Source organism: Ostrinia furnacalis, unplaced genomic scaffold, assembly GCF_004193835.3.
Source record: "Ostrinia furnacalis isolate ACB-3 unplaced genomic scaffold, ASM419383v2 OfSCF0658, whole genome shotgun sequence".
Lineage (NCBI taxonomy): Eukaryota > Metazoa > Arthropoda > Insecta > Lepidoptera > Crambidae > Ostrinia > Ostrinia furnacalis.
This window is the reverse complement of record NW_021130897.1, coordinates 49,544-73,177: the sequence shown is the minus strand read 5'-3', so window position 1 is coordinate 73,177 and position 23,634 is coordinate 49,544. Positions and strand designations below refer to the sequence as shown.

Genomic DNA, 23,634 nt, shown 5'->3' with positions numbered 1-23,634 from the left:
AAAATCGGATATTATTTCACCACGTGCAAATAAAATAGTCAAGGTAATCAATATTAAGACACCTATCAAAACGTAGAAGGATCCGAAATAGAGCAAAAATACCGGCACCATCAAATTCTCAAGAAAATGCAACCTTTTTAATCCCATACAGATCATAACTAACAACAAGTCTGGCAGTGGAGACGATACCTAAATAGTTTGTCAATAAAATTATAATCATAGAAAGATGACACTTGCCCTATTCACATTGCAACTTTTAGATAAGAATACTGTCAACAAACTAGAATACTCCCAATCACCTCTAAGGTTTTCCTTGTTCGTTGCAGATGCGCGAGCGCAGACTGCGAGCCATCTGGCGGTGACAACCTCAGTCTGCCGGCGGCCATCATAGTGAGCGGACGTCATGACAGCCAAACTAGTTTGTTTACTTGCGCTGGCCTGGGTTTGCGCGGCCCAGCGGAATCAATACAAGGTCCCAGAGGCGAAGCTGGAAGCCATCTACCCCAGAGGCTTGAGGGTATCCATTCCAGGTAAGATCATAAGACTATTTCTTAGAAAAAACCCTATGATAAGATTTCCTTGATAGAAAACAGCAACAGGAAAAAAACATCAAGTTTTTTACCAAGTTATGTGTTTGTGTTTTTGTTTTGTAATAATTATGATGCGTCTCGACGATAACCTTCATACGTTACCTATTTTAGGACTATAAATAATGGGATTCTTATTGATCAATGCTTTTGAACAGGTAATTGGTCAACAACACTTATCTAGTTATAAGAATTCTCATTACAAACATTGAACATAATATTTTCCTTATTGACAAATCAAAATTCTTTCTGCGACCCAAAACATTTCGGCGTTCCAAGAAGTAACTTTATTTGATACAACAGCTGTTTAAATTTCGTAGTCTCTACATAAACACTGAAATAAAGTCGGAAAATCTTTATTTCATTAAATGTGTCCAAGCCCTGTCTACCCTCGTCATGAAGAGCTGGGGTCCAATTCTGGAATCTGGACGTGAATGTCCAAATCACACTGAAAAAACGTGCAGTGCACTTGACAGATCCTATGTAGTGAAGCACAATAGATTACATTTTAGGTCTAATATTTTGTATCAATCGAAAGTCTTAGAGCCAAAGCACACGATGCTCTTAGCATACAACATCTCAAGAACAAAAAGAAACCCAAATTATTCACATGTATTTAATGTTATGTCTATTTTTCTTTATTCAAAAGTTCGCTATTTCCGCTAGAATTGACACAAAAAACCTTGAAAATCATTGATGGGGGAATTATTTTAGCGCTTTTTAGAGATCATAATTTTTAATTCTTGTTTTTTGGAGAGACACTGCTGTTTAGTACCTATATTGTGGTAGTAGCTGACATAACATTTTACACCCCTGAACGTCGACGTCAAAACTCGAGTCAACTCCTACGAACTTTTACCAAAAATTGTAAAATTATCCACTCTAAAAAAATGCCCTTTTTTTGTAACACAAATTGTTGTTTTTGAAAAGTACAAAATATTTCTAATATCAATATTATAATTGTCATTACTTATAATTAACCACATTTTCCTTAAATCATCCTTACGAATGAGGAAAAACGAAAATGTATCCTGAAAAACCCAATTGCTAAAACTTAGACGAGGAATTCGAAAAAAATAACCCGTATAGATACGAGTATGATAATTACTGAGGTTCATCATCATTTATTCGTCACATAGTTATTCCTTTAACCTTGATTTTGCGACTAAGTATTTCGATAATTGAGCTTTGGTATTTTTACCTAATAAATTACTAGATAAGTGAACATATTTATAGCATTTAAATAAGTATCCATAATTAAGTTTTATATTTTAAAGAATATCATAAACATATCAATAAACATTGTAAACTAGCTAGAATTAAAATTGTAGTACAAGCACAAAAAAAAATTGAAAAAACGTCTTGGCGTCAAACTGCTATGATGAACTTAACTACATAACAATAGAAGTAAAAACCCCATAGAAATAACTATAATAATAAGTGCTGATTGTGGAACGACGGTCAATGACAGATTTTTTCTGGGCTAACTATTAGACTCGTTTTCAGACTAAAGCTATACAAATGCTGAGGTACCTACTCATCTTTCAAATCTTTCGTTTCGTCTTTTCTTTCTCACCTTCACAATGGACATCTTATTAATACAAAAACATAAACAAGTTCCTCTTCTTCTGTGCTAAATTAAAGCCACAGTCATCCTAAAAATATCTCAAACACAAGCAATCCCTAGGAAACCAAATTCAGTCATTCATGTTAACTAGGTACATCTTAGGATTGTAAGAATTTGCCAATTCATTTAGAGTAGTTACTGAAATCTTTGCTTTTTGTGATTAATTATTTTTATTAAGTTAATAATAATATGTGTCTGTTTTAAAATCATTATCAATGCAACTCCTACAATTATTGACCGTAGGTGTCTACCCAATATCATTGCGATTTGTGTGTAGCAGTCCTACTGGGCAGTGACCCTAAGATTAGCTTGTTACGGTAACAAAACTGTCCAAAGCCAATGAACTATAATGTAAGTATATTCGCTACGCCATCATCCGTGAGAAGACTCGTTTTTGTTACCTTCAAACCTGTTGCAAAAATAGCCGCAAGTGAAATAAGACGGGACTTACTCCATTAAAATTTATTCTAATCGAAAACCAGTCTGGCTGTTGAGGAAAAATATGAAATTGAGAAATAATTACCGGTATAATTATTTAGTAATTTGCATTTTTAAAATTCTAAATTGGGTTTTATGAAGGATGTTTTTATGTGTCGGTCTATGTATGAAAAGTGAATATTTTTAATAAACAAAAATACAACAATAGAATAGAAAACATTAGATTTTTTACATTAATCGATGTTTGAAGCATTCTCCATTTTGTTAATTATCCATTATGTTGTAAAAGTCACATGAATCTCAATACAACGAGATGATAATCTTGGCGACAAACAGATATTCCAGAAGACTAAATGGTAGATAGATCGACCTCATAAAGGTAGTAGGAAGGCGCTGGATGCAGGCCGCTGCCAACCGGGCGATGTGAAAATCATTGGGGGAGCCTATATTTAGAAACGTCCTGTGGCTGAAGTGATGATGATTATGAGATGGGTAACAGGATTATGAGCAGTCGATAATGGAACTCAAATGTCATATATACTAAAAAAATATTTCTCCCAATCGCAGATGACGGTTTCTCCCTCGTCGCTTTCCATGGCAAGCTTAACGAAGAGATGGAAGGTCTGGAAGCTGGCATGTGGGCGAGAGACATCGTGAAGCCGAAAGACGGCAAGTTCTGGTTCAGGGACCGCAATATCCAGCTGAAGCTGGGCGACAAAGTCTACTTCTGGACTTACGCGATCAAGGATGGGCTGGGCTACCGGCAGGATAATGGAGAATGGACTGTCACTGGTGAGTTGGAAACTTTGATTAGCCTCATTCTGTAGTTATAAAGCAAACATCAGCAAATTAAGACGGAAAATTCACATCGAGATCTTTTTCTGACTGGCTAATTGAAGTAGAAGTCATCCTAGCAGTTCTTACAGGTCTAGATCCGATAAACCTTAGAAATCTTGAAATAAAGCTTCAGATACTTTAGATACTTCTTCTGAAAAGATTAAGAATCTAAAAAGGACTCCAAGGACAAAATCGAATATAAAATATGTAGTTTTTTTATTAATGATATCACCAGAAGCTAACCCTCATTCGTTTTCCAGAATTCGTGAACGAAAAGGGCGAGAGGGTTGATGTCGCCAATCCACCTGACCCTACAACAACGCAACGACCACAGAGCCCTCCTCAAGGCCCATCTCAACCCCCTACATGGAATCCTCCTCCTCCAACACAATCTGTTTGTCCAAAATCCGTGACTGTGGTGCAAGGACGCAACTCAGTCTGTATAAATGAGCTGATCTTCAGCGAAGAGTTTGACAAGTCTTCTATTAAAGACCTCAACAACTGGGACGAAGAAATCAGATTCCCGCTACAACCTGTAAGATTTTTTAAATGTGATCTTAACGTAATATGATTTAGGATTTATAATGAAGCTTTCCATGTGGCTGAAGCTCTCTGCAAATATACACATCAGGCCAGAGCACACCAAAACTAAGTAAACACTGTTCCATACATGTCCATGTATTGTATGTAGAGTCGCCACAAGTTAAATAAGGACAAATGGAGTTATTTGATAAGTTGTGACATCCGTTCTATCAATCAGCAGAGTAGTAAATAACTTGTAATTTATGTGCCACATAACAAACATTGTGTAGGTGTGCACAGTTTAACGTTAAATGAGAAATTAACAAGCATAGCTCTTTATAATCTACTAGCGGCCGCCCACGACTTCGTACGCGTGGATCCCGTTTTACCCCCTTAGGGGTGGAGTTTCGTAAAATCCTTTCTTAGCGGATGCCTACGTCATAACATCTACCTGCATGCCAAATTTCAGCCCGAACCGTCCAGTGGTTTGGGCTGTGCGTTGATAGATGTCGGTCAGTCAAAAATACTACTAAAAGTACGAGTAAAAACCATCTATCTATTTTAACGTTTATTTTACATGTTTCAGGACTACCCATTCAACGTATACATGTCAGACGGCACCTTGAAATTGGAAAATGGGCGACTTTCTATCACTCCTGTGCTGCTAGAATCACATTACCACGAGGGCTTCGTCACCGAATCTTTGAGCTTAAATAGGTAAGAATACATGGAAGTAAGAACAGTAAGTACCATTGAACACAAAGTCCAAATTATAATGTTAATCTTTTCCCTTTTTTAGTTTATTCTCTATACCTAACAGATCTTTACAATAGACTAAATTATTTCTTTATCTTCCTATGACATAGTTTAAGACTGAACGCATCAAAACTATCCTTAAACGGACATAACAGTTTATTTTCATTGTTTGCGAACCTCAACAACAAAAATAAGGCTAAAAATATGGTGGGAACTATATTCCCCTGTCTTATTAAGGGTTAACTTATTAATTCAATCAACAGATGTACTGGCACCTTAGAGACGATAGAGTGCAAGCAGGTAGCAAATGGAGCCCAAATTCTGCCACCAGTCATGACCGGGAAGATCACCACCCGCAACCGGTTCAACTTCAAGTTCGGACGAGTGGAGATCAGGGCTAAGCTGCCCGCTGGAAACTGGCTTATACCTGGTAAGTTACGTGTTAAATAATGTCTTCTATCATCGTACCTTTGCTAGTTCCTTAGTTGTTGTCCCTGTTGTGAATCTCAAGCAATATTTAATAAATTATGACTCTCACCATTTAAGCCATCGACATTTAGACTAGTTTTTCAATTCTCTTTCTAGCGTCGCTTTAATAACTCGGTCTAATTTTTCTCAACAAAATGGGACTATTCCCACCTCTCGTTCCCACCGCTGCAACTCCTGTGTAGCCAGGATCTACAGCTTGACCGCCAGTAAAACCCAACCAGTGAAGTTCAAGTTTGTCCTGGGGGAAAGTTATACTGTCATTGGACCCGCAACAAAATTAATCATAAGAACATTCATAATATCGATGCATTCTTCTGAATCAATTAAATAATTCAGAATTTAACAAATCTTTTAAGCTGATGTGATCTCTATTCTCTACCATTCAGACAGATTGATGCTCAAATTATTTACCCCATGTTTGTTTCAGAACTGAACTTGGAGCCTCATGACAACATCTACGGCTCCCGCCGCTACGAATCTGGCCTGATGCGGGTAGCCTTTGCTAAAGGAAACCCGGAATACGCCAAGAAACTCTTCGGAGGACCAGTTCTTTCGGACTCCGAACCTTACAGATCATTGTTGATGAAGGAAAAGATTGGCATAGACAACTGGAATAAGGATTTCCACAATTACACTTTAATTTGGAAACCAGGTAAGGTTCTCATTCTTAGGAAATCAAACACATCAATAAAGTTTATCTATAAAGAAAGACCGTATAGCACTATCAAAATAGCTATGTATGTTCCAAAGAATTCATTTGGACCCTACCTTGCCCTTTTGAAAAAGAGGCCATCAAATTAGGGACTGCATCTCTTAGGATCTTTTCAACACTTTTCATATTATGTCCAGAAGCAGTGGTAGAGTAAATTAGTCTTGGGACCTTTCTTGCCAATAATGTTACTATTATTGCTTTAGTATTATTTCCAGCCTCCCCAAATCGTCTGAGCATCGTGGGGAGTGTAACCCAAATCCTGCATCAGCCTCTGTAAATTAGATAGGGTCGTGCTCCTAAGACTAAATGATCTGATGATGATTGTTATCATTTCCAGACGGCATTGATCTATTCGTCGACGGCAGCCAGTACGGGAGCGTTCGTCCGGGAGATGGCTTCGCCGCCAGTGGGCGGGAAAACCTAGTGCCTCATGCCGGGCTCTGGACTAAAGGAACCATCATGGCGCCGCTTGATGAAATGGTGTGTATTTGGATTTGAATAGGCTAAGAGCTAGTAAATGCCAGACCTACGGGTAAGTTTGTCAGCGCGTGTGATCAGCGCATACTCCCAACATAGTTCAGAACGTTGTATCATTAAGTTTGGGTGATCGTGGCTTTGGCAGCGACACTAAAATGATTGTCCGGCAAGAGTTTGGAACGGCTCTGACTGATGAGAAAACAACATCTAATGAAGGTCGCCTGGATACGGCCGTTGTGGAAATCCTTGAGGGTGGCCTTTGTCCAGCAGTAGAAGTCGTTTGGTTGAGACGAATCTGTTCTAACTTAGACACACGATTGATTTCAGTTCTACATTGCCATTGGCCTTCGCGTAGGAGGCGTCCACGACTTCCCCGACAGTCCAGAGAAGCCCTGGGGAAACCGGGCCGCCAAAGGCAAGCTGGACTTCTGGGAAAGCCGCGACACTTGGCAGCCATCTTGGTACGACGCCAGCATGCTGGTAGACTCCGTCAAGGTCTACGCACTGTGATAGAATAAGTTAAGAAGACTGTGATTCCTTTTTACTGCTCAATAAATTTTGATAAGACTAGTTTTTATTTTGAACTGTTTTCAAAAGTTACCCCAGCCTACCCTATGACGTCACGATCACGACACTGCCGACTATTGGTGTTGGTAGAGACACCCCCACCATCTTACTATTCCAACTTCTGTACGCCAGCACAGAATTAAACTCATATAATGAAATGGTGGACCAACGACCTGATAAAGGTAGCAGGAAGGCGCTGGATGCAGGCCGCTACCAACCGTGCGATGTGGAAGTCATTGGGGGAGGCTTATGTTCAGTAGTGGACGTCTTATGGCTGAAATGATGATGATGATGAATGAAATCCAATTCATCCACATGCCGTCTGGCCAGCGTGGGGAGTTTTGACCAAATGGAAAGCCTTCGATATCTACATTGGAGACTGTCTTGACCTGCAGTGGAGACGAAACTACCTGGTGATGATGAATGAAACAAAAACAGTAGCTTATGGCTTAGAACGCCAAATGAATATAAGTAATTAATCAAAGAAGTCTCCATTGAAAAAGAGAAGATGTGTAATGAGTTAATAGATATTAAGCTCACACACAGTCACACCTAATCCTGAGTAAATGATAGGCCATATTACTGTGTCAATGGAGTTACAGATGTTTACATTAAGTACATACTCGACAGTTAACAGTTGTTGTAGGTACTCGTACATATACCTATTTGTAAGCTTTGCGCGTGCTTTGTCACAAGACAAAAACTGTTGTAAATTGTTATAATCTCATGTAAGTGAACTACCTGTGTACCTACCATGAGTTTACGTTAGGTGTGCTCGCTAGCGAGTACATCAAAAATCTCTATGAAGATTTTGTTTGTCCAAAGTAGCCGCTAGGGGCGCTGCACAATATGTCATACAATTAATGTCATTTTTTTACGCAGTCGCTAGCGAGCACATCTGACGTAAACTCATGGTAAGCACACTGTTCTTATGAATTAAAGATTCTTTGCCGAAGCTCCGAACTGGTAATGTAGCGGGAGGTACCTGGATGCGGGTAGCGCAGGACCGGTATTTGTGGAAATCCTTGGAGGAGGCCTTTGTATAGCAGTGGACGTCATTTGGTCGAAACGAAAAACTCCGAAAATAACCGTTTAAACAAAGTTTGTAAAGAAAACTGAGCATTCGCATGACGTTTGAAATGGGAATGATATTCTGATAAAGACCTGGCAGCTTACTAAGGCGGTTATCACACTGCGCCGCGCTCCGTCACGGAGCGCGTCGTGGGTGGATTTAATAATTGTATGCAAGTACCTCAGTTTGTATGGAAAACACGCGCGGCACTTCACACTGACAACGCGTCCGCGCGCGTGATTTTTTATATGAAATCACGCGCTCCGCGGCGGTGCGCGGCGCAGTGTAATAACCGCCTAATAGTATAAATTACATATTAGATAATTAGAAAAAAAAATTCAAAATGAAAACTGGCTCCAAAAGGTGCCAAGGTTAAAAAACCTAATTTAATTTATTGAGGAAAACGACGGACTTTTGTGGTAACAAAAAATGCAACCGAATGATGTATGGAAGCGATCGCGAAATTTAATTTGCCATAAATGCTCCTTTGTCTATAGGGTACACACACACACACACACACACACACACACACACACACACACACACACACACACACATTTTCCATAATATTCCAACCTTGATAGGTAAACGATTATTATACGTAGTAGGTAATAAAGTTTTTAATTTCATTTGATTAAACACCTTCTTTTGTCAGAAAAAAGACACACAGGCAAGGCACATAGCTCGTAGAGCTGACGGCCGCTGGGGCAGGAAAGTTCTTGAGTGGCGACCACGAGCTGGAAGACGTAGCGTGGGCTGGGCAGACCTCCCACTAGGTGGACCGACGATCTGGTGAAGGTCGCGGGAGGCGCCTGGATGCGAGCGACGCAGGACCGGTCTTTGTGGAAATCTTTGGGGGAGGCCTTTGTCCAGCAGTGGACGTCTTTCGGCTGAAACGAACGAACGAAACACCGTCTTTTGTCTAGTCCGTGATTCCCACTCGGCATGGGGCACTCTGAAAACCAGCGCCGTGGCCTTCGTCACCGTGGGCCATGGCATATGCTGAGTGGGGTCCCATTGCGCTGGACATCGCTGTTGCGACAGGGTAGCACTACTTAGTTCACTTTCTTTCTTTGTAATGTTTTATGTGCTACTTTTGTCTTTTCTTTTTTTTCTTACTCGCAATTTTCTGTTACTCGCATACTTATTAAGTGATCTTTTATTAAGATTGTAAAGAAAAATTAATGGCTTTTATTGTTATTAAGAAATATGGGGTTATTTAATTTAATTATTATTATGCCGCTATTGCTATGCAATTAGCAACATTAGTTGGATTTTCCTCATGTGGCAAATCAAATTGTTGCCATAACTTGAGTTCTAAGTTTTCCTGTTTTGTTCTTCACAATGTTATTGTATAAAAAGATAAGTGTATGATTCAAGAGGAACTATTAGCTTTATAGTAAGAATTATGTTATGTTTTATAGGAAAATGGTTGATATAATTATACATACCTAACAACTAATTAATTAATCATAGTTTTTTTACTTTTTATCATGCGATCCCATTGTCTACAGTCGTAAAATCTATTTTTTAAACCTCTTTTTCTAAACGAGAACAAAATACAAAAGTCATCAACTAATCAATTCAAATAGTAGGTATCAAAATTAAATAGTAGGTATCAGATAGTAGGTATTGTCTATGTACAGTCTGATTATATCGCATCTGACATAACGTCTCTGTTTGACCCTGTTATCACCATATCAATTTTCCCCTGTTCAACTACAGTCTGGTATTCCCCAAACAAAAACAAGATAATTTTATAATCGACCCAAAGTTCAGACACCTAATCAAAATAATCATAACTTATACGATTAATATGGATAAAAAAATTATATGACCACTAAAATATATAAATCCAGATCTCGCAAGTTCGTAGCTTAGTTGCTGGCTGCATAGCGAGCCAGACAGACACAATAATCAGAGTTAAAGCAGTTGAAGTTGAAGTTAAAGCATGTCTTCAACAATGTTCTCATCAACAGTTGTTTGTGTGTTGTTCTTGGTACTCTTCGACTCTGTTTTGTGTGCTTTTAAAGTACCAGATGCGAAGCTAGAAGCTATATACCCGAAAGGACTCAGAGTATCCATTCCAGGTAATTAATGAAATTGGTTTGAATTAATTTACCGGTTGTTCCTTAGATTTTGAATAAATAGCCGGTTGTTTCTTAGTTTTTAAATAATAGATAAGTCTTTTAAAATTGTGTTTACATAAGAAACATTGAGATATTAACACATACAATAAACATTTGAAAATGTTAGATAGAGGATGGCGAATCATGGCGTTTTAGGGGATGAAAATGTTCAATTAGTTAAATGTATCGTTTCAGGAAATATTTTTTTGGGCTTTATGTTTAGTTTACGTTTAGTAATAATAAAATTTAGTACTATTATGTAAACATTGTTTATTAGTAACTGAAGCTAATCAACCAAATATAAACGCTTTTCCGTGGGTAAATAAATACAACTAAACTCTATCTTATAGTAAATTCGTCTGTAATAGCGAATTTAACTTAAAAAACTTCAATGTATAAATAACAAACAATACTTAAATTAACAACATTTTATGAGAAACAAGATTTTGCATAATTAAGATCTGCAGATGTACACAAACTTGTTTATCAACTATGCAGCCCTTTAGTTGGTTTGTTTATATTTTTTCCTCAAGCTGGTTTCTTCTTTGCCTACATACATTAAAACTGCATCGCATCGCCTCTTTGTTTAATAATCCCTTGGAGGATCTGGGTTCAACAACCAGATGGGATACAATTACTTTTATTTTTACATTTTTATTTAGGACTCGCAGGCTCCAATTCCTTACTTTCTAAAAACCTCCGATCAACTTAGTTGTCCAAAAAAGATTTCAAGAAATATGATCTAAACATAAAGTGTAAAAATTTGAAGTACTCGTAGGTACTTTTGTTACATAGTTTAAGTGAAGTCGCTTACACCGTCTGTAGGCTTATTAAATCTTTTAAACTACGCAAAGTATTCTATGCAGTTTTTGGCAATAGATAGACGCACGTATTCACAAACGATGCTAGCTTAAGTGAAACAGCAAATCAAACGCACAGCGTTGAATAGAACTCTGTGATTGGTTCGCCTGTCACCCTACCCTGTGCGTTCACGCGCACTGTGAGACCTCATAGTAAGGTTTGTGAATACGGGCGAGAGTGTTCCAAGAGGAAGGTTTTTGCGACCGTCAAGCTATGCGAAGCCGGTACAGGTAGCAAGTTCAATAAAATTTTAATATTTCACAGATGAAGGCTTCGAGCTCTTCGCGTTCCATGGGAAACTCAACGAGGAAATGGAGGGGTTAGAAGGGGGCTACTGGTCCCGGGACATCACCAAAGCCAGGAGAGGCAGATGGACCTTCAGGGACCGTGATGCCGAACTGAAGATCGGGGACACCGTCTACTTCTGGACCTTCGTTGTCAAGGATGGACTGGGACAAAGGCAGGACAATGGGGAATGGACTGTGACAGGTAAGGACTAGTTAATTTTATGTCCATTTTTACCCCCAAAAAAGGCGAAGAGATTCTCAATCCGGTTCTGATTTTGCAACCTTAATTCTTCTGTCTTTGATAAACCGATCAGAAAGAATTTCTCGAAAAAAAGACTTCCAAGTAAACAACATCGTACTTTCAGTAGCATATAAGGTCTAGAATACTTAATTTGATAAAAAATAGATTTGAAAAATAGAAAAAATATATTTTATCCTTGTTGACATGGATCACTAAAATCAAGGAAAATAATATTAACCATTTTCGTGTTCGTCAGTGTCGATTGTATGTCTTGTTTTTAATGTTAGAATATTATTTTTTGCAGGCTACGTCGATGAGAATGGCAACCCCGTGGATCCCAAGTAATTCTCCTGAACTTCAACTGCGAATTCATTTTCTAAACTCCAGTGAAAACATTAATATTATTATAACGCATTTATAAAGTGTAGGTATTAATTTTAAAAAAGCCTGATTGATTAATTGTAGTTTTTATTTTGTATTTTTAACAAAGACTACTCAGAAAAATTATACTTTTTACACTGTCGTATTGAACTAATTACCTATAGCTTAACCCTTGGCTCAATGATATAGCTTTAAGTGAAATGTAACATTGATAATACAATAAATTAAAACATAAATATGATAATGCAGTTATTTATTTATTTACATACATACAAAGACGTTTTACAATTTCCTTTTTAGGAAATAAAATCAGCACCAGTTATCAGCATTATAAGTATGATCAGTTTTCCTGTTGATTAATAGACTTAACTTCATACTTCAAAATAATAAAATAAATAGATTTTACAACAAAAATAGGTATTAGGGAAGATAGTATACTGTGCTATCGTCAGTACCAACCCTAGCGTTCTAGAAAGTTAATCCTTTAGTTAAAAATAAAAAATAACCAACTTCCAACCTTATCAGGAAATGGAAGAAGTGACACAAAGTTTGTGCCTTGGAGGGTAGACAGACACAGTAATTTTCTGCGAGTATACAAAGCAAAGTAAGCCCTTGAACGTCCCACTGCAGTATAGGTCTTATCCCAACTGTGGGTCTCATCCCAACTGTGGGGTAGCTCAGACTATACTCCCCCTCACGCGGGCTCATTGTGGACTGGTAAAGGGTTGGGTATAAGGCAAATAACCAATCATAGGGCCCTTTCCCACCGCAATCCAGTTTTGCAGGTCCTGCAAAAAATGGGATGACCCCATGGAAAACAGCCCTCACTTTCAGATGCAATGTAGTACAATACTTACTTACTGTTAGGTTCTGCCAACATAACCCCTCATTTGTATTATTAGCACAGAAAACAATTAAAAACATATTTTAGTCTCACGGCCACCGGTTTTTCTAATGATTCAATTACAACGGGTGTCCACTTTTGACGTAAACACCATTTGATTTGACTAAAACTAATTTAAACTAGTTTTGGTATTCTTTAATTTAGTATTCTTCGTTCGTTCGTTCGTTTCAGCCGAAAGACGTCCACTGCTGGACAAAGGCTTCCCCCAAGGATTTCCGCGAAGACCTATCCTGCGCCGCTAGCATCCAGGCACTTTAGTATTCTTAATTTGACTAAAACTATTATAAAGTTTCAGCAATTTCTTATGAGACTAATATGTGAATATCTGGCCTTCTCACCCTGTAGGTCTAGGATGCACATCATGACAAACTTTTAACCAAGGATTTTATCTGATTTGCACGATACATTTGTCGCTAAGATTGTCGTTGATAAGATTTGTATCATGGCGCACATGCTATCCCGGCAGGCGTAAGCCAAATCCCACATCTTCCTCTATTCAATTACAGAGACATTTAAATCCTCCATTTTCCTCAATCAATTACAGAGACTAGTGCTATTGCAATAAAGACTAAAATACCTGATGATGATAGTAATGATACCTGTGCTCCCATAGTCCTGTGACATATCGACTATATCGATATTTTCGTTTGTTTATCTCAATTACAATTAACGAAATTATACTCGTAAAAACAATCATTGTTTAGCCAACGGAAGTCTACTGCCGGATGTACTAAGTGGGAGACTATGTACCTAAGGAGCAGGCTTTTCCCACTTTTTCATCCGTACATAGGCCTCCCCCAATGATTTCCACAATGGCCGGTTGGTGGCGGCCTGCATCCAGCACCTTCCTGCTACCTTCTTATACTACATTTAGCTAAACATTTGGCTCCCTATCCCCTAGTTTGCTAGGCCTTGTTAATAAAAACCTGTAAATTAGATACCTACTTCCTATTTCATATAGATTTAGAAAACCCACATCTCTTACATTTAAAAATAAGAATAGAACTTGAATTATTTAGCCAAAGCGTTGTTTATATAGCAAACAAAAACGCATTAACTTAACAACAGGTTTTCGGTCAGCTACAAACAACGCTTACCTATATCATCAGTAGTTGACCACACGTCGGGCAAGACAGACACGTCTCTGTCATTCATACATAAAAAGTGATGAGCTAATCCAAAATGTTAGGCTCAAAAATAATTTCAGTGGTGCTTTTGTTAGGTTTAGAAACTGTGTTGTGTCGAGTTGATGTGCCGCCTGCAAAGCTTGAAGCCATCTACCCTAAAGGACTTAGGGTTTCTATACCAGGTAACAAAATAATTTTCTTGTAGTGGTAAGAAGTATGTTTATCAGAGGTTAACTCTGAAACTATATAATAGTAGGTATAGATATATAGAACAAGACGAAAACAAAAATAAAAAAAATACAAAAGATACGTCACAACCTATCAGACCAAGCTCGCAGATCATCCCAACTATCCCAACTAATATTATAAATGCGAAAGTAACTCTGTCTGTCTGTCTGTCTGTCTGTCTGTCTGTCTGTCTGTCTGTCTGTCTGTTACGCTTTCCCGCTTAAACCTCGCAACCGATTTTGATGAAATTTGGCATAGAGATAGTTTGAGTCCCGGGAAAGAACATAGGATAGTTTTTATCCCGGTTTTTGAAACAGGGACGCGCGCGATAAAGTTTTTCTGTGACAGACAAAATTCCACGCGGGCGAAGCCGCGGGCGGAAAGCTAGTTCTTTATAAATACGAATATTTTCCTATGAAAAGCTGCATAGTAAAAGCTGGTTCAAGTTATTTATATGCCAAGGAAAATCAGAAATAGTACATTTTATTTAAGACAAAAAGGAACACAGCCATAGGATGAAGGAAAATCACAAATAGTGATATTTCGTAAAGACCTAAAAGGAAAAACCATAGGAAGGCACTATATAAATAAGAATTACGTGGTTTACAGTTTTGCAAATAAAAAATAACTCGTCTTATAGCGATTTAAGTTCGACAGTTTTTGGTAAACAAAAAAGTCTTTACTAGTAAGATCAATAAAATTATATCTAGATCCGCCTGTGTTAAATTGAGTTTTTATTATTCCACGAATTCCGAAGTATTGTTAAATGGTTATTAAATTGCCTTAAAACGTAGTTATAAAGTTGTTATTGACAACCACAGATACTTGCGGTTAACAATATTGAACTAGCTATTTTAACATTACGTAAACTAATATTACATTTATAAATATAATATTGGTATACCAAGCATTGATAAGAAAAATATGGTGGATATGTTTTGGTCTTCTACTTGGCCTCTAAAAAGCACTACCTTAGTACCTTTCCGGATAAATATTATGTGAGCTCCTCAAAATTACGAAAGTCATAATATTTGATTACTACAGGGTCCATTGTAAAAGATAATTAAGAAATAATTAATAAGATGTTCTGAATAAGGTAAAAGATCCCATCTGACCGGTCCATAATAATTATGAAGGCCAAACAAATAGATAAGTAAGTAAAGAGGTTTTTGTAAGAGCTTTTTTATTCACGAGCTTAAGCTAGTGTTGATTATAATAAACAAATGCTTCGTAGTTTGATTAGATAAATAAGATAAATTATTTTTGTATTGGATAGCCCATTTATTCAGGAAGGCTAATAGGCTAATAACATCACCCTACCTACACCCAATAGGGGCGGAGCAGAAATGAAAAATGTTGCGAAAATGGAAAATATTATAAATATGCGGGTGAAGCCGTGGGCAAAAGCTAGTAAAATAACAAAAGCTTTGTTTAATTGACCTAACTTCGATTAATTATAATTTATAAGGTGACTATAGCCACAGGTCTATGCATGGGAATGCCGATTCGACAGCTGGATTATTGTGGTGAACCCACTCATAAGCATTGGATTTAGCTTAGCTGGAATTTGTGATAACAAATAACCCTTAATGCAAATATTTAATTTAAAATTATGAATACAATCAAATAAAAAATGGTTCTAATAGTTTGTAGAAGATGTAAGGAAGAAATATTTGGATGTTGGACATCAGAATAAAATAAATAAAGAAATCAATTTAACTTGTGTAATAAACTACTTAAGTCTTAGTCTGGGTTGCACCATCTCATTTTAACTTTGACAAACGTAAAAAAATGTCTCAAACTCCATACAAAACACACCGGTTATCGTTATAGTCACGGTTAGGCCCAGTGTTCTGGACCTAAGCGTCTGTTGACGGTGAAACGCAACTGCAAGGAAATTGCAACTTTCTGAAGATTCTGATGAATGAAACTGAAACTGGAAGTTTCAAACTGGTCGCGTCATGTGTGGTCTCTCAACGGACGCTATGGCAGAAACTTAGATGCAACTCAAAAGTAACTAGCAGTTGCAGTTTCGTTGCAGTTGCGTTTCACCTTCTGTTCTGGGCCTTATAGTTAGGTGGTGCAACTCAGCCTTAGTAATTCTGGTATACTTACTTAAAATAACTGTCGCATGTAAAAAGTGAAGGCCATCCATTCATAAGCTAATTTAGTCAACCACAGTCAGTGACATCTCTAATGAAGGCTATAATGTCTGACGTCTTTTAACGGTAATTTAACAACTAGCTAATCTTCTATGTTGCTATCACACATAGTCAAATAAATTGTTTGACAGGGCAAACCCCCTAGCTGATACGAAGCTCCGATAGCAGAACGGTGATGGGGTCGGACTGGGCCCGCCGCCTCTGAACTATTGTCGTGAACCTAGCTATTCTTTAAAACAAGCATATTTAGCTTAGTATGAGGAGTTAACGGGACTACTAGTTCTTTGCACAAATTAATATACCTAATTTTCTTTAAAAAAAACTCTCTCTCTTGGACCTAAGTATTTTACTTATTAGATAACATTAAGTAGGTACAGTTATTCATAATAGCTACAACTTACCATCCTACATTACATACATATTTAGCAGGCATGCAAGTTATCCTTCTTATTTGCAACTGGGAAAACACAGTTCCAACCAAAACTTAAATGTTGGAATAAGAACCAGTTTTGTGGTAACGACCTCACTACTCACTGGGCAGATGGGTGATGTCAGAATAAACATTTAAATACAATCTCGGTTTCAGTTTACTTACGAGTGTGTCTAATTCTTTAATTGCAGGTATTGTTGTTTTGCAAGATTTCAAAAGGACTTTAAACATTTCATAAGTATATGCGATCAATAAATAACAACTCCTGTACTAGAATTATTTTAATTTTGAACGTAAAAGTTTTTACACTTAATCGCTAAGCAGTTGTGACATTATTTGATTACTTAATAACTTGTGCTGTTAAGATTTTACGGCTTTTATTAATTGAGAGCTTTGGATTTAGTAAATAAAAAAGTCCAAATGCGGAAAATCCGCAAGGAAACATACCGCACGTTTTGAATATTTTACGAAGATTTTTAAATGCTTTGAACCAGATTAATTTACTCTTAAACCCAAGAAAATGCATTAAATTAAATCAACAACAAAACTTTTGTCAAATTAGTAGCTTTTACTCGCAGCTTTGCCCTCGTAAAAATTTTTCTGTCACAGAAAAACTAACGCGCGCGTCCCTGTTCAATAACCAAGATAAAAACTATCTTTTGTCCTTTCCCGGTTCAGTGGTTAGGCGTGACAAACAGAGTTACTTTCGCATTAATAGTATTAGAGGATTTAGATCATAGTTACAGGACCACAAATAAAGTCAACTTTAATCTTTGATAGACAATGGCTTCTCACTCTTCGCTTTCCACGGGAAGCTCAACGAAGAAATGGACGGTCTGGAAGCTGGCTTCTGGTCCCGGGACATCACCAAGGTGAAGGACGGTCGGTGGACCTTCAGGGACAGGAACGCCGAGCTGAAGATAGGGGACAAGGTCTACTTCTGGACGTACGTCATCAAAGATGGCCTAGGATACAGACAGGATAATGGAGAATGGACTGTCACAGGTGAGATTTTTGTCTAAAGCAGCCCCGAGACGATCAATTGCGATTGTCAATGTATTTACGTTCCAATTGACAGAAACGATTGTCAATTATTGCTCAGCTAAATGATCAATATTAGCTTCAATGGCACCTGCCAATTAGGCTTCAATTAAATTTATCATCAATTTGCTTCAATCACGTAAATTCAATTGACAATCGCTTCAATGCCTCACAATCACGTAGAATTGACAATCGCGAGTGATCGTCTCGGGGCCACTTAAGAAGGTAGTTTTAGACTAATGCTAGAATTTACTGATAGACAACATCCCAAAAGTAGCATATTGATGTTCGATCGTTAATCTATTTACAATGATGATGAGGCTGATATTAAAAGGAATTTACCAAAATGTAATAAATAAATGGCTATCCATTCTTCCAAACAGCAATGCTTGAAATGTGCTATAGCTCCGCTTAAAAAAACGTTTAACATGAATAATATAATATCTACAATTTTGCAAACCTTTTTCAGGTTACGTCGACGAGCAAGGAAATCCTGTAGACGCTACCAGGTCACCTGCACCTAACTCTGGCCCACAGAACCCAAATTCTGGGTCCATTCCTTCATCAACAGCACCAACCTTGAGTGGGAATCTTCCTTGCGAAGTCTCATTGTCCAAGGTCTCCGTACCAGGGTTTGTGTGTAAGGGCCAGCTGATCTTTGAAGACAACTTCAACGGGCCTCTCAGTAAAGGGAAAATTTGGACGGAAGAGATCTTGTTCCCAGGTGAACCGGTAAGAATACATTCAACGTCCCATTTTTAAGAATATTAGTATTTTCTACTTACGCGTACAATGTCCCGTTAACCCCTCGTGGTATGCTAAGTAAGTAAGTAAGCTTAAGTCACAAGAAGGTTCTCCACAATAGTCCAGCGGCGCGGGATTCGAACCAGTGTACCTACCTCGGATCTGACAAAACGTCGACACCAAAGGCCAAAGGGCTATCTATTGTCGCTTTAGATTTACAATTACTTTTTTGTATAAAATGAACTTCATTGGTAAAAAATATCTACAAAAACTGCACCTACCGCAACCGCACCTGCATTTCGGTTGTTTATGTATTTATTTTTTGACAAATCTTCATATTTCAGGACTACCCATTCAACGTATATCTCAACGACAGAAACTTGCGAGTGAGAGACGGCAAGCTGATGATCAAGCCTGTCACTCTTGAATCCAAGTTTGGGGAAGACTACATCCGACAATCCTTGGACCTGACCACAAGGTACCTACTAATTTATGAGCATATGTACTTATTCCCTTAAATTCATATACAATTTCTACTTCAGTGATGTAGATAACTATGATAGGATTTCTACCTAAGTTGATACCCGGTTGTTGTTGTGATTGTATAACAGAGAGACATTCCATTTATAAATCACACGTACGAATATTACCAAATTAACGTGTACTTTTCCTTGGGACCATTCAGACTTGGCTATCACTGGCTGGGTTTTGATGGGCAGCCAAGCTGTAGATCCTTAATGCACAGCAGTGAGAGCGAGAAGTGATAATAGTCCCATCGTTCGTTCCTTTCCGCCAAATGTCGTAGGTACACTGCTGGACAAATTCCTCCCCCTTTAAGGCCATAGCACACTTACCAACGCCGAAAGGGATCAACGCCGTATTGCCATTCGTTACGGTGCGGATATGTGTGCGTTACATGCAGTACGGAGTTTCATACGAAGAATACTGACCTCCTCGAGTTGATACGGTTACGATACGTTTCCGGGTTGATAAGTGTGCAATCCTTTATCCAGCAATAGACCCCATACTTAAATTATTTACTATGTCCATGGCTATCACAGATGTACCGGCGCCGTCGGCACGCAAGAGTGCGTCCAAGAGGCTTCCGGGCCCTTCATCCTGCGGCCCATCATCACCGCGAAAGTCACCACCAGGAACAAGTTCAGCTTCAAGTACGGCCGAGTGGAGGTTCGCGCCAAGATGCCCGTGGGAGACTGGCTGGTGCCAAGTAAGGCTTCGCAAAACCACGTTGTAAAATATTTTCACAGAAATTGAGTCTGAATTCGTAACTTAGCCATTTTGATCTGATTCGTTTGTTCGTTTTAAGCCAATGACGTCCACTGCTGGAAGACATCCTTTCCTCAAGGATTTCCATAACAGTTCCTGTGAAAACCTGCTGGTTTACTTAGTGGGAGGCCTGCCTAAACTATTCTTTCTGGCCCGTGTAGACGCTAGTCAAGAAATTCTTTGTCCCGACGGCCATCACTTCTATGAGGTATATCTAGGTATGATCGGCCTAATGCCACCTAATTTTGGCAATTTGATTTGATTAATATCCTATATTACCAGGGACGCATAGCACGCATTTATAGCATTAAATAATAAATCAATTAAATTAATATTGTACGTAAATATACCGGTCTATTTGTTCACAGTCATTCAACTGGAGCCCCTGGCCCAAGTGTATGGAGTCAAGAACTACGCGTCGGGCATCCTCCGCATAGCCTGCGCTAAGGGCAACCCTGAGTACTCCAGGAAGCTCGTCGGTGGACCCATCATGTGTGGCAATGAGCCTTACAGGTACATTAAAGCTTGTTTTATTATTTGTAATTTGTGATAATCCGCTCGTAGGCTTCCATCCCGCGAGCGGTTAAGTTATCCAATAAGTAATGACTGCAGAAAGCTATAGCTAGCGTTAAATAACCAATTTGGAGAAATTCAGTTCAGTGGCGGCTGGTTTTGATATCCTATCTAGCATGATGATGTGACAATTTAGGTACAACTGAGGAGGTTATGATCGTAGGTTCTACTCGCGCAGCGGGTGCGGATTAATATTGACCATAGGTCGTGGTATTTATTAATATGATTCAGAAAAGAGATAAAGAAAGGGAAGATTGTTTCTTTCTACCACTACGAACAAACACCGCACTCACCCGTTCTGAAATCCACCAGCACCAGCAGTTTCAGGGGCGTGAACCGCGGTTCCCAATCTCTTGTCTGCCCTCGAAGATGGAAGATGATGAAGGACCATCCTCGACTCAGTCAGTTAAGGCAGTAGGGTTAATATACAATTAAAAAGCGCACTTCACAAAATACACACAATATTTCGGTCTTTAGCATTAGCTACGATTCTTAGCTGGACTTCTACGATAGAAGGTTCCAGAAAGAAGAGGTAGTGACTCCGATTCGCGACGACGTCCGGAGTGAGCCACATCAATTCGTAGACTAGTGTAGAAAGCAGCGAATAATAACTGGGTAAATTATTTGACAGAAGCGGGTAGGCATGAAAAAAGAAAAAATACGAATGCCCACATTTACATGAACACTTAAATAACTTTTAATTTCTACTGTGATTTACTTACAGGAGTACTCACCTGAAGGAGAAGGTCGGCTACGAGCAATGGGCTAAAGATTTCCACAACTACACCCTTGAATGGAGACCCGGTAAGTCTAAATACAATAAGTAGGTAGGTATAGATCGTTAATCATTTATGAAGCGCGCCCCACCACTTTTTGTTATTTTATTTATTAATGCACACGCACACTACAATAATGACGCTGGGATTGCTCGGATCAAACTTCCTGCACCAAGCGCTTCCCTCGACCAAAAAGTGGTGGGGCGCGTTTTCGTGGATGATACAATCTACATAATTAAATCCTTTCTTTGTGCTTTCGGTGACAGTTATTAAATTAACTGGATGTACTAAAGAGCTGGGTAAGACTAACTATTGTTGTATTTTGTAGACGGTATCTCTCTCCTGGTGGACGGTGAGAAGTATGGCGAGGTTACTCCCGGAGCCGGGTTCTTCGAAGATGCCAAGAAGCATGACGTAGCGGCCGCCTCGCAGTGGCTGAAGGGTACAGCCATGGCACCTTTTGATGAAATGGTATTTAGACAGCATAGCCGTAAAACCTTCTTTTATATGCTACATGCTTCTATACAACATCACCCTACAGCCAATAGGAGCGGAGTAGGGCATGCAAACCAGTTAACCGGATAACCGAAAAACCGGATAACCGACACAATTTGGAACTCGGTTTTTGTCAGTTATAAATCCGGGTTTAAAAAACGGAAAATATTATTCAAACTGTTTTCACGAGTAGGTACGAAGTCGCGGGCACATGTAGTAAATGATAATATTGTACTCACCATTACTTGGCTAGATAGACGCATTTAGTCCCGGATTCGATTGTGGTCAACTTTATTTTGAAAATGATCTTTAAGATCCTTTTGATGTCCTTGATTTCTTTCCTCATCATTATAAGTCTCAACTAAAGAGTCTGATCGACTCTAATTTACCAGTGGCAATAGAGGATTTGGCCTATATTCCTTTAGAAGGATTAGGAAGGCCTAATTAATAATTGAGGCCTATAGTAGTAGCTTACTATGGGCCTCATAAGAAGGCTCAAGGTCACCCAAAGGGCGATGGAGCGGGCTATGCTCGGAGTTTCCCTGCGTGATCGAATCAGAAATGAGGAGATCCGCAGGAGAACCAAAGTAACCGACATAGCTCGCAGAATTGCTAAAATCAAGTGGCAGTGGGCGGGGCACATAGCTCGTAGAGACGATGGCCGTTGGGGCAGGAAAGTTCTCGAGTGGCGACCACGGGCTGGAAGACGTAGCGTGGGCAGGCCTCCTACTAGGTGGACCGACGATCTGGTAAAGGTCGCGGGAAGAGCCTGGATGCGGGCAGCGCAGGACCGTTCATTGTGGAAAACCTTGGGGGAGGCCTTTGTCCAGCAGTGGACGTCATTTGGCTGAAACGAATTAATAATTAAAATAAAATATTTCTTTACTTATTAACTAAGACCAAAATGTGATCCATCACTTCTTTTTCTTAACTCCCACAGTTCTACATCTCAATTGGTCTCAACGTGGGTGGTTTGAACGAGTTCCCCGACGGTGACTCCAAGCCGTGGTACGACAAGTCTTCCAAAGCCATGCTGAGGTTCTGGGAAGCCCGCGAGCAGTGGTTCGGCACCTGGTTCCCGGACACCAACCAACTCCAAGTGGAGTATGTTAAAGTCTACGCGCTGTAAAGGTGTGTAGGGTGGTAACACCATGTTTTAATCCGTAGGTCAGATTCTACGGCAATCCCAAGAAAACTCACATAACGTCGCTTGCCTCTCTAACTGACGTATCTGACATTTTTTTCGAAACTGAGTTATTTACACCATCATAATCAATTTTGCAAGACGAATTGATCTGTCTAATCGCCTGAAAATTTTGCAAAATGTCAGTTACGTCAGTTAGAAAGGGCAAACGACAATAAATGGGGTTCTTCCTTACAAGCAACAGGGATTCTTTCAGTGGTTCCCCTAAGCTGAAAGGATAATGTAATTCATTTTTACTAAGGGCCACAGTTCCAGCTACCCATTTTCGGTCATGTCGTCTCTTTCTATCGCAAAGAATAGCCATTTGATGAGAGCGAGAGAAAAATCGGAAATGGGTAGCTCGAACTGTGGCCCACTGTACATGTAGATCATAATACTAATTTAACTAGATTCAAATACATGTTTCATATATTGTGACCTAGACATCAATTTTATTTTCTTTTATTACAGATGCTTGCATCGCTACTCGAACGAACTGTATGAACTGAATAAATAGTTAAGTTACCTACATAACTAATTACATAGTTTTAATTAAAAAAAGATGTTTTATTTACTTTACCTTTAATATCAATCGATTACTACCATAAATATCAAGTAATAAAATACATCTATTATACAGGGTGGAAACGTTAAGTGATCTCACTCGATTATTTCGAAACTATACAAGATATCGAAAAACT

At 38.8% G+C, this 23,634-nt stretch overlaps 3 protein-coding genes across 4 annotated transcripts; all 3 read left to right on the top strand.

Annotated features, from left to right (window-relative positions):
* Nucleotides 1-339: 339 nt before the first annotated feature.
* On the top strand, nucleotides 340-7,019 carry LOC114366675 (beta-1,3-glucan-binding protein-like). The gene is made up of 8 exons (XM_028323618.1): nucleotides 340-530; nucleotides 3,220-3,444; nucleotides 3,750-4,024; nucleotides 4,598-4,728; nucleotides 5,031-5,197; nucleotides 5,684-5,908; nucleotides 6,306-6,448; nucleotides 6,773-7,019. The coding sequence occupies exons 1-8, from the start codon at nucleotides 404-406 to the stop codon at nucleotides 6,953-6,955; spliced, it is 1,476 nt and encodes a 491-aa protein (XP_028179419.1). The 5' UTR covers nucleotides 340-403; the 3' UTR covers nucleotides 6,956-7,019.
* Nucleotides 7,020-9,950: 2,931 nt separating this feature from the next.
* LOC114366674 (beta-1,3-glucan-binding protein 1) lies at nucleotides 9,951-12,224 on the top strand. The gene is made up of 3 exons (XM_028323616.1): nucleotides 9,951-10,174; nucleotides 11,339-11,563; nucleotides 11,907-12,224. Exons 1-3 carry the CDS (start codon nucleotides 10,036-10,038, stop codon nucleotides 11,945-11,947), a joined length of 405 nt encoding a protein of 134 aa, XP_028179417.1. The 5' UTR covers nucleotides 9,951-10,035; the 3' UTR covers nucleotides 11,948-12,224.
* A 1,759-nt stretch (nucleotides 12,225-13,983) lies between these two features.
* On the top strand, nucleotides 13,984-23,494 carry LOC114366672 (beta-1,3-glucan-binding protein-like). Of its 2 annotated transcripts, XM_028323613.1 has the most exons (10): nucleotides 13,984-14,196; nucleotides 17,615-17,839; nucleotides 18,345-18,607; nucleotides 18,964-19,097; nucleotides 19,681-19,847; nucleotides 20,275-20,419; nucleotides 21,204-21,283; nucleotides 21,584-21,726; nucleotides 22,691-22,881; nucleotides 23,405-23,494. In XM_028323613.1, exons 1-9 carry the CDS (start codon nucleotides 14,070-14,072, stop codon nucleotides 22,877-22,879), a joined length of 1,473 nt encoding a protein of 490 aa, XP_028179414.1. In that variant the 5' UTR covers nucleotides 13,984-14,069; the 3' UTR covers nucleotides 22,880-22,881; nucleotides 23,405-23,494. The 2 variants fall into 2 exon arrangements, with proteins under 2 accessions (XP_028179414.1, XP_028179415.1); XM_028323614.1 differs by lacking the exon at nucleotides 17,615-17,839.
* The last annotated feature ends 140 nt before the right edge of the window (nucleotides 23,495-23,634 follow it).

What these genes read in the sequence shown, in the direction of transcription:
- LOC114366672 (XM_028323613.1), top strand. Translation starts at nt 14,070, where the DNA reads ATGTTAGGCTCAAAAATAATTTCAGTGGTGCTTTTGTTAGGTTTAGAA. An exon ending in TGGAGAATGGACTGTCACAG is followed by an intron (nt 17,840 to 18,344) that starts GTGAGATTTTTG and finishes AACCTTTTTCAG; the next exon opens with GTTACGTCGACGAGCAAGGA. An exon ending in GGGAGACTGGCTGGTGCCAA is followed by an intron (nt 19,848 to 20,274) that starts GTAAGGCTTCGC and finishes ATTTGTTCACAG; the next exon opens with TCATTCAACTGGAGCCCCTG.
- LOC114366675 (XM_028323618.1), top strand. Translation starts at nt 404, where the DNA reads ATGACAGCCAAACTAGTTTGTTTACTTGCGCTGGCCTGGGTTTGCGCG. An exon ending in CACTTTAATTTGGAAACCAG is followed by an intron (nt 5,909 to 6,305) that starts GTAAGGTTCTCA and finishes TATCATTTCCAG; the next exon opens with ACGGCATTGATCTATTCGTC. An exon ending in TGGCGCCGCTTGATGAAATG is followed by an intron (nt 6,449 to 6,772) that starts GTGTGTATTTGG and finishes GATTGATTTCAG; the next exon opens with TTCTACATTGCCATTGGCCT.
- LOC114366674 (XM_028323616.1), top strand. Translation starts at nt 10,036, where the DNA reads ATGTCTTCAACAATGTTCTCATCAACAGTTGTTTGTGTGTTGTTCTTG. An exon ending in ACTCAGAGTATCCATTCCAG is followed by an intron (nt 10,175 to 11,338) that starts GTAATTAATGAA and finishes AATATTTCACAG; the next exon opens with ATGAAGGCTTCGAGCTCTTC. An exon ending in TGGGGAATGGACTGTGACAG is followed by an intron (nt 11,564 to 11,906) that starts GTAAGGACTAGT and finishes TATTTTTTGCAG; the next exon opens with GCTACGTCGATGAGAATGGC.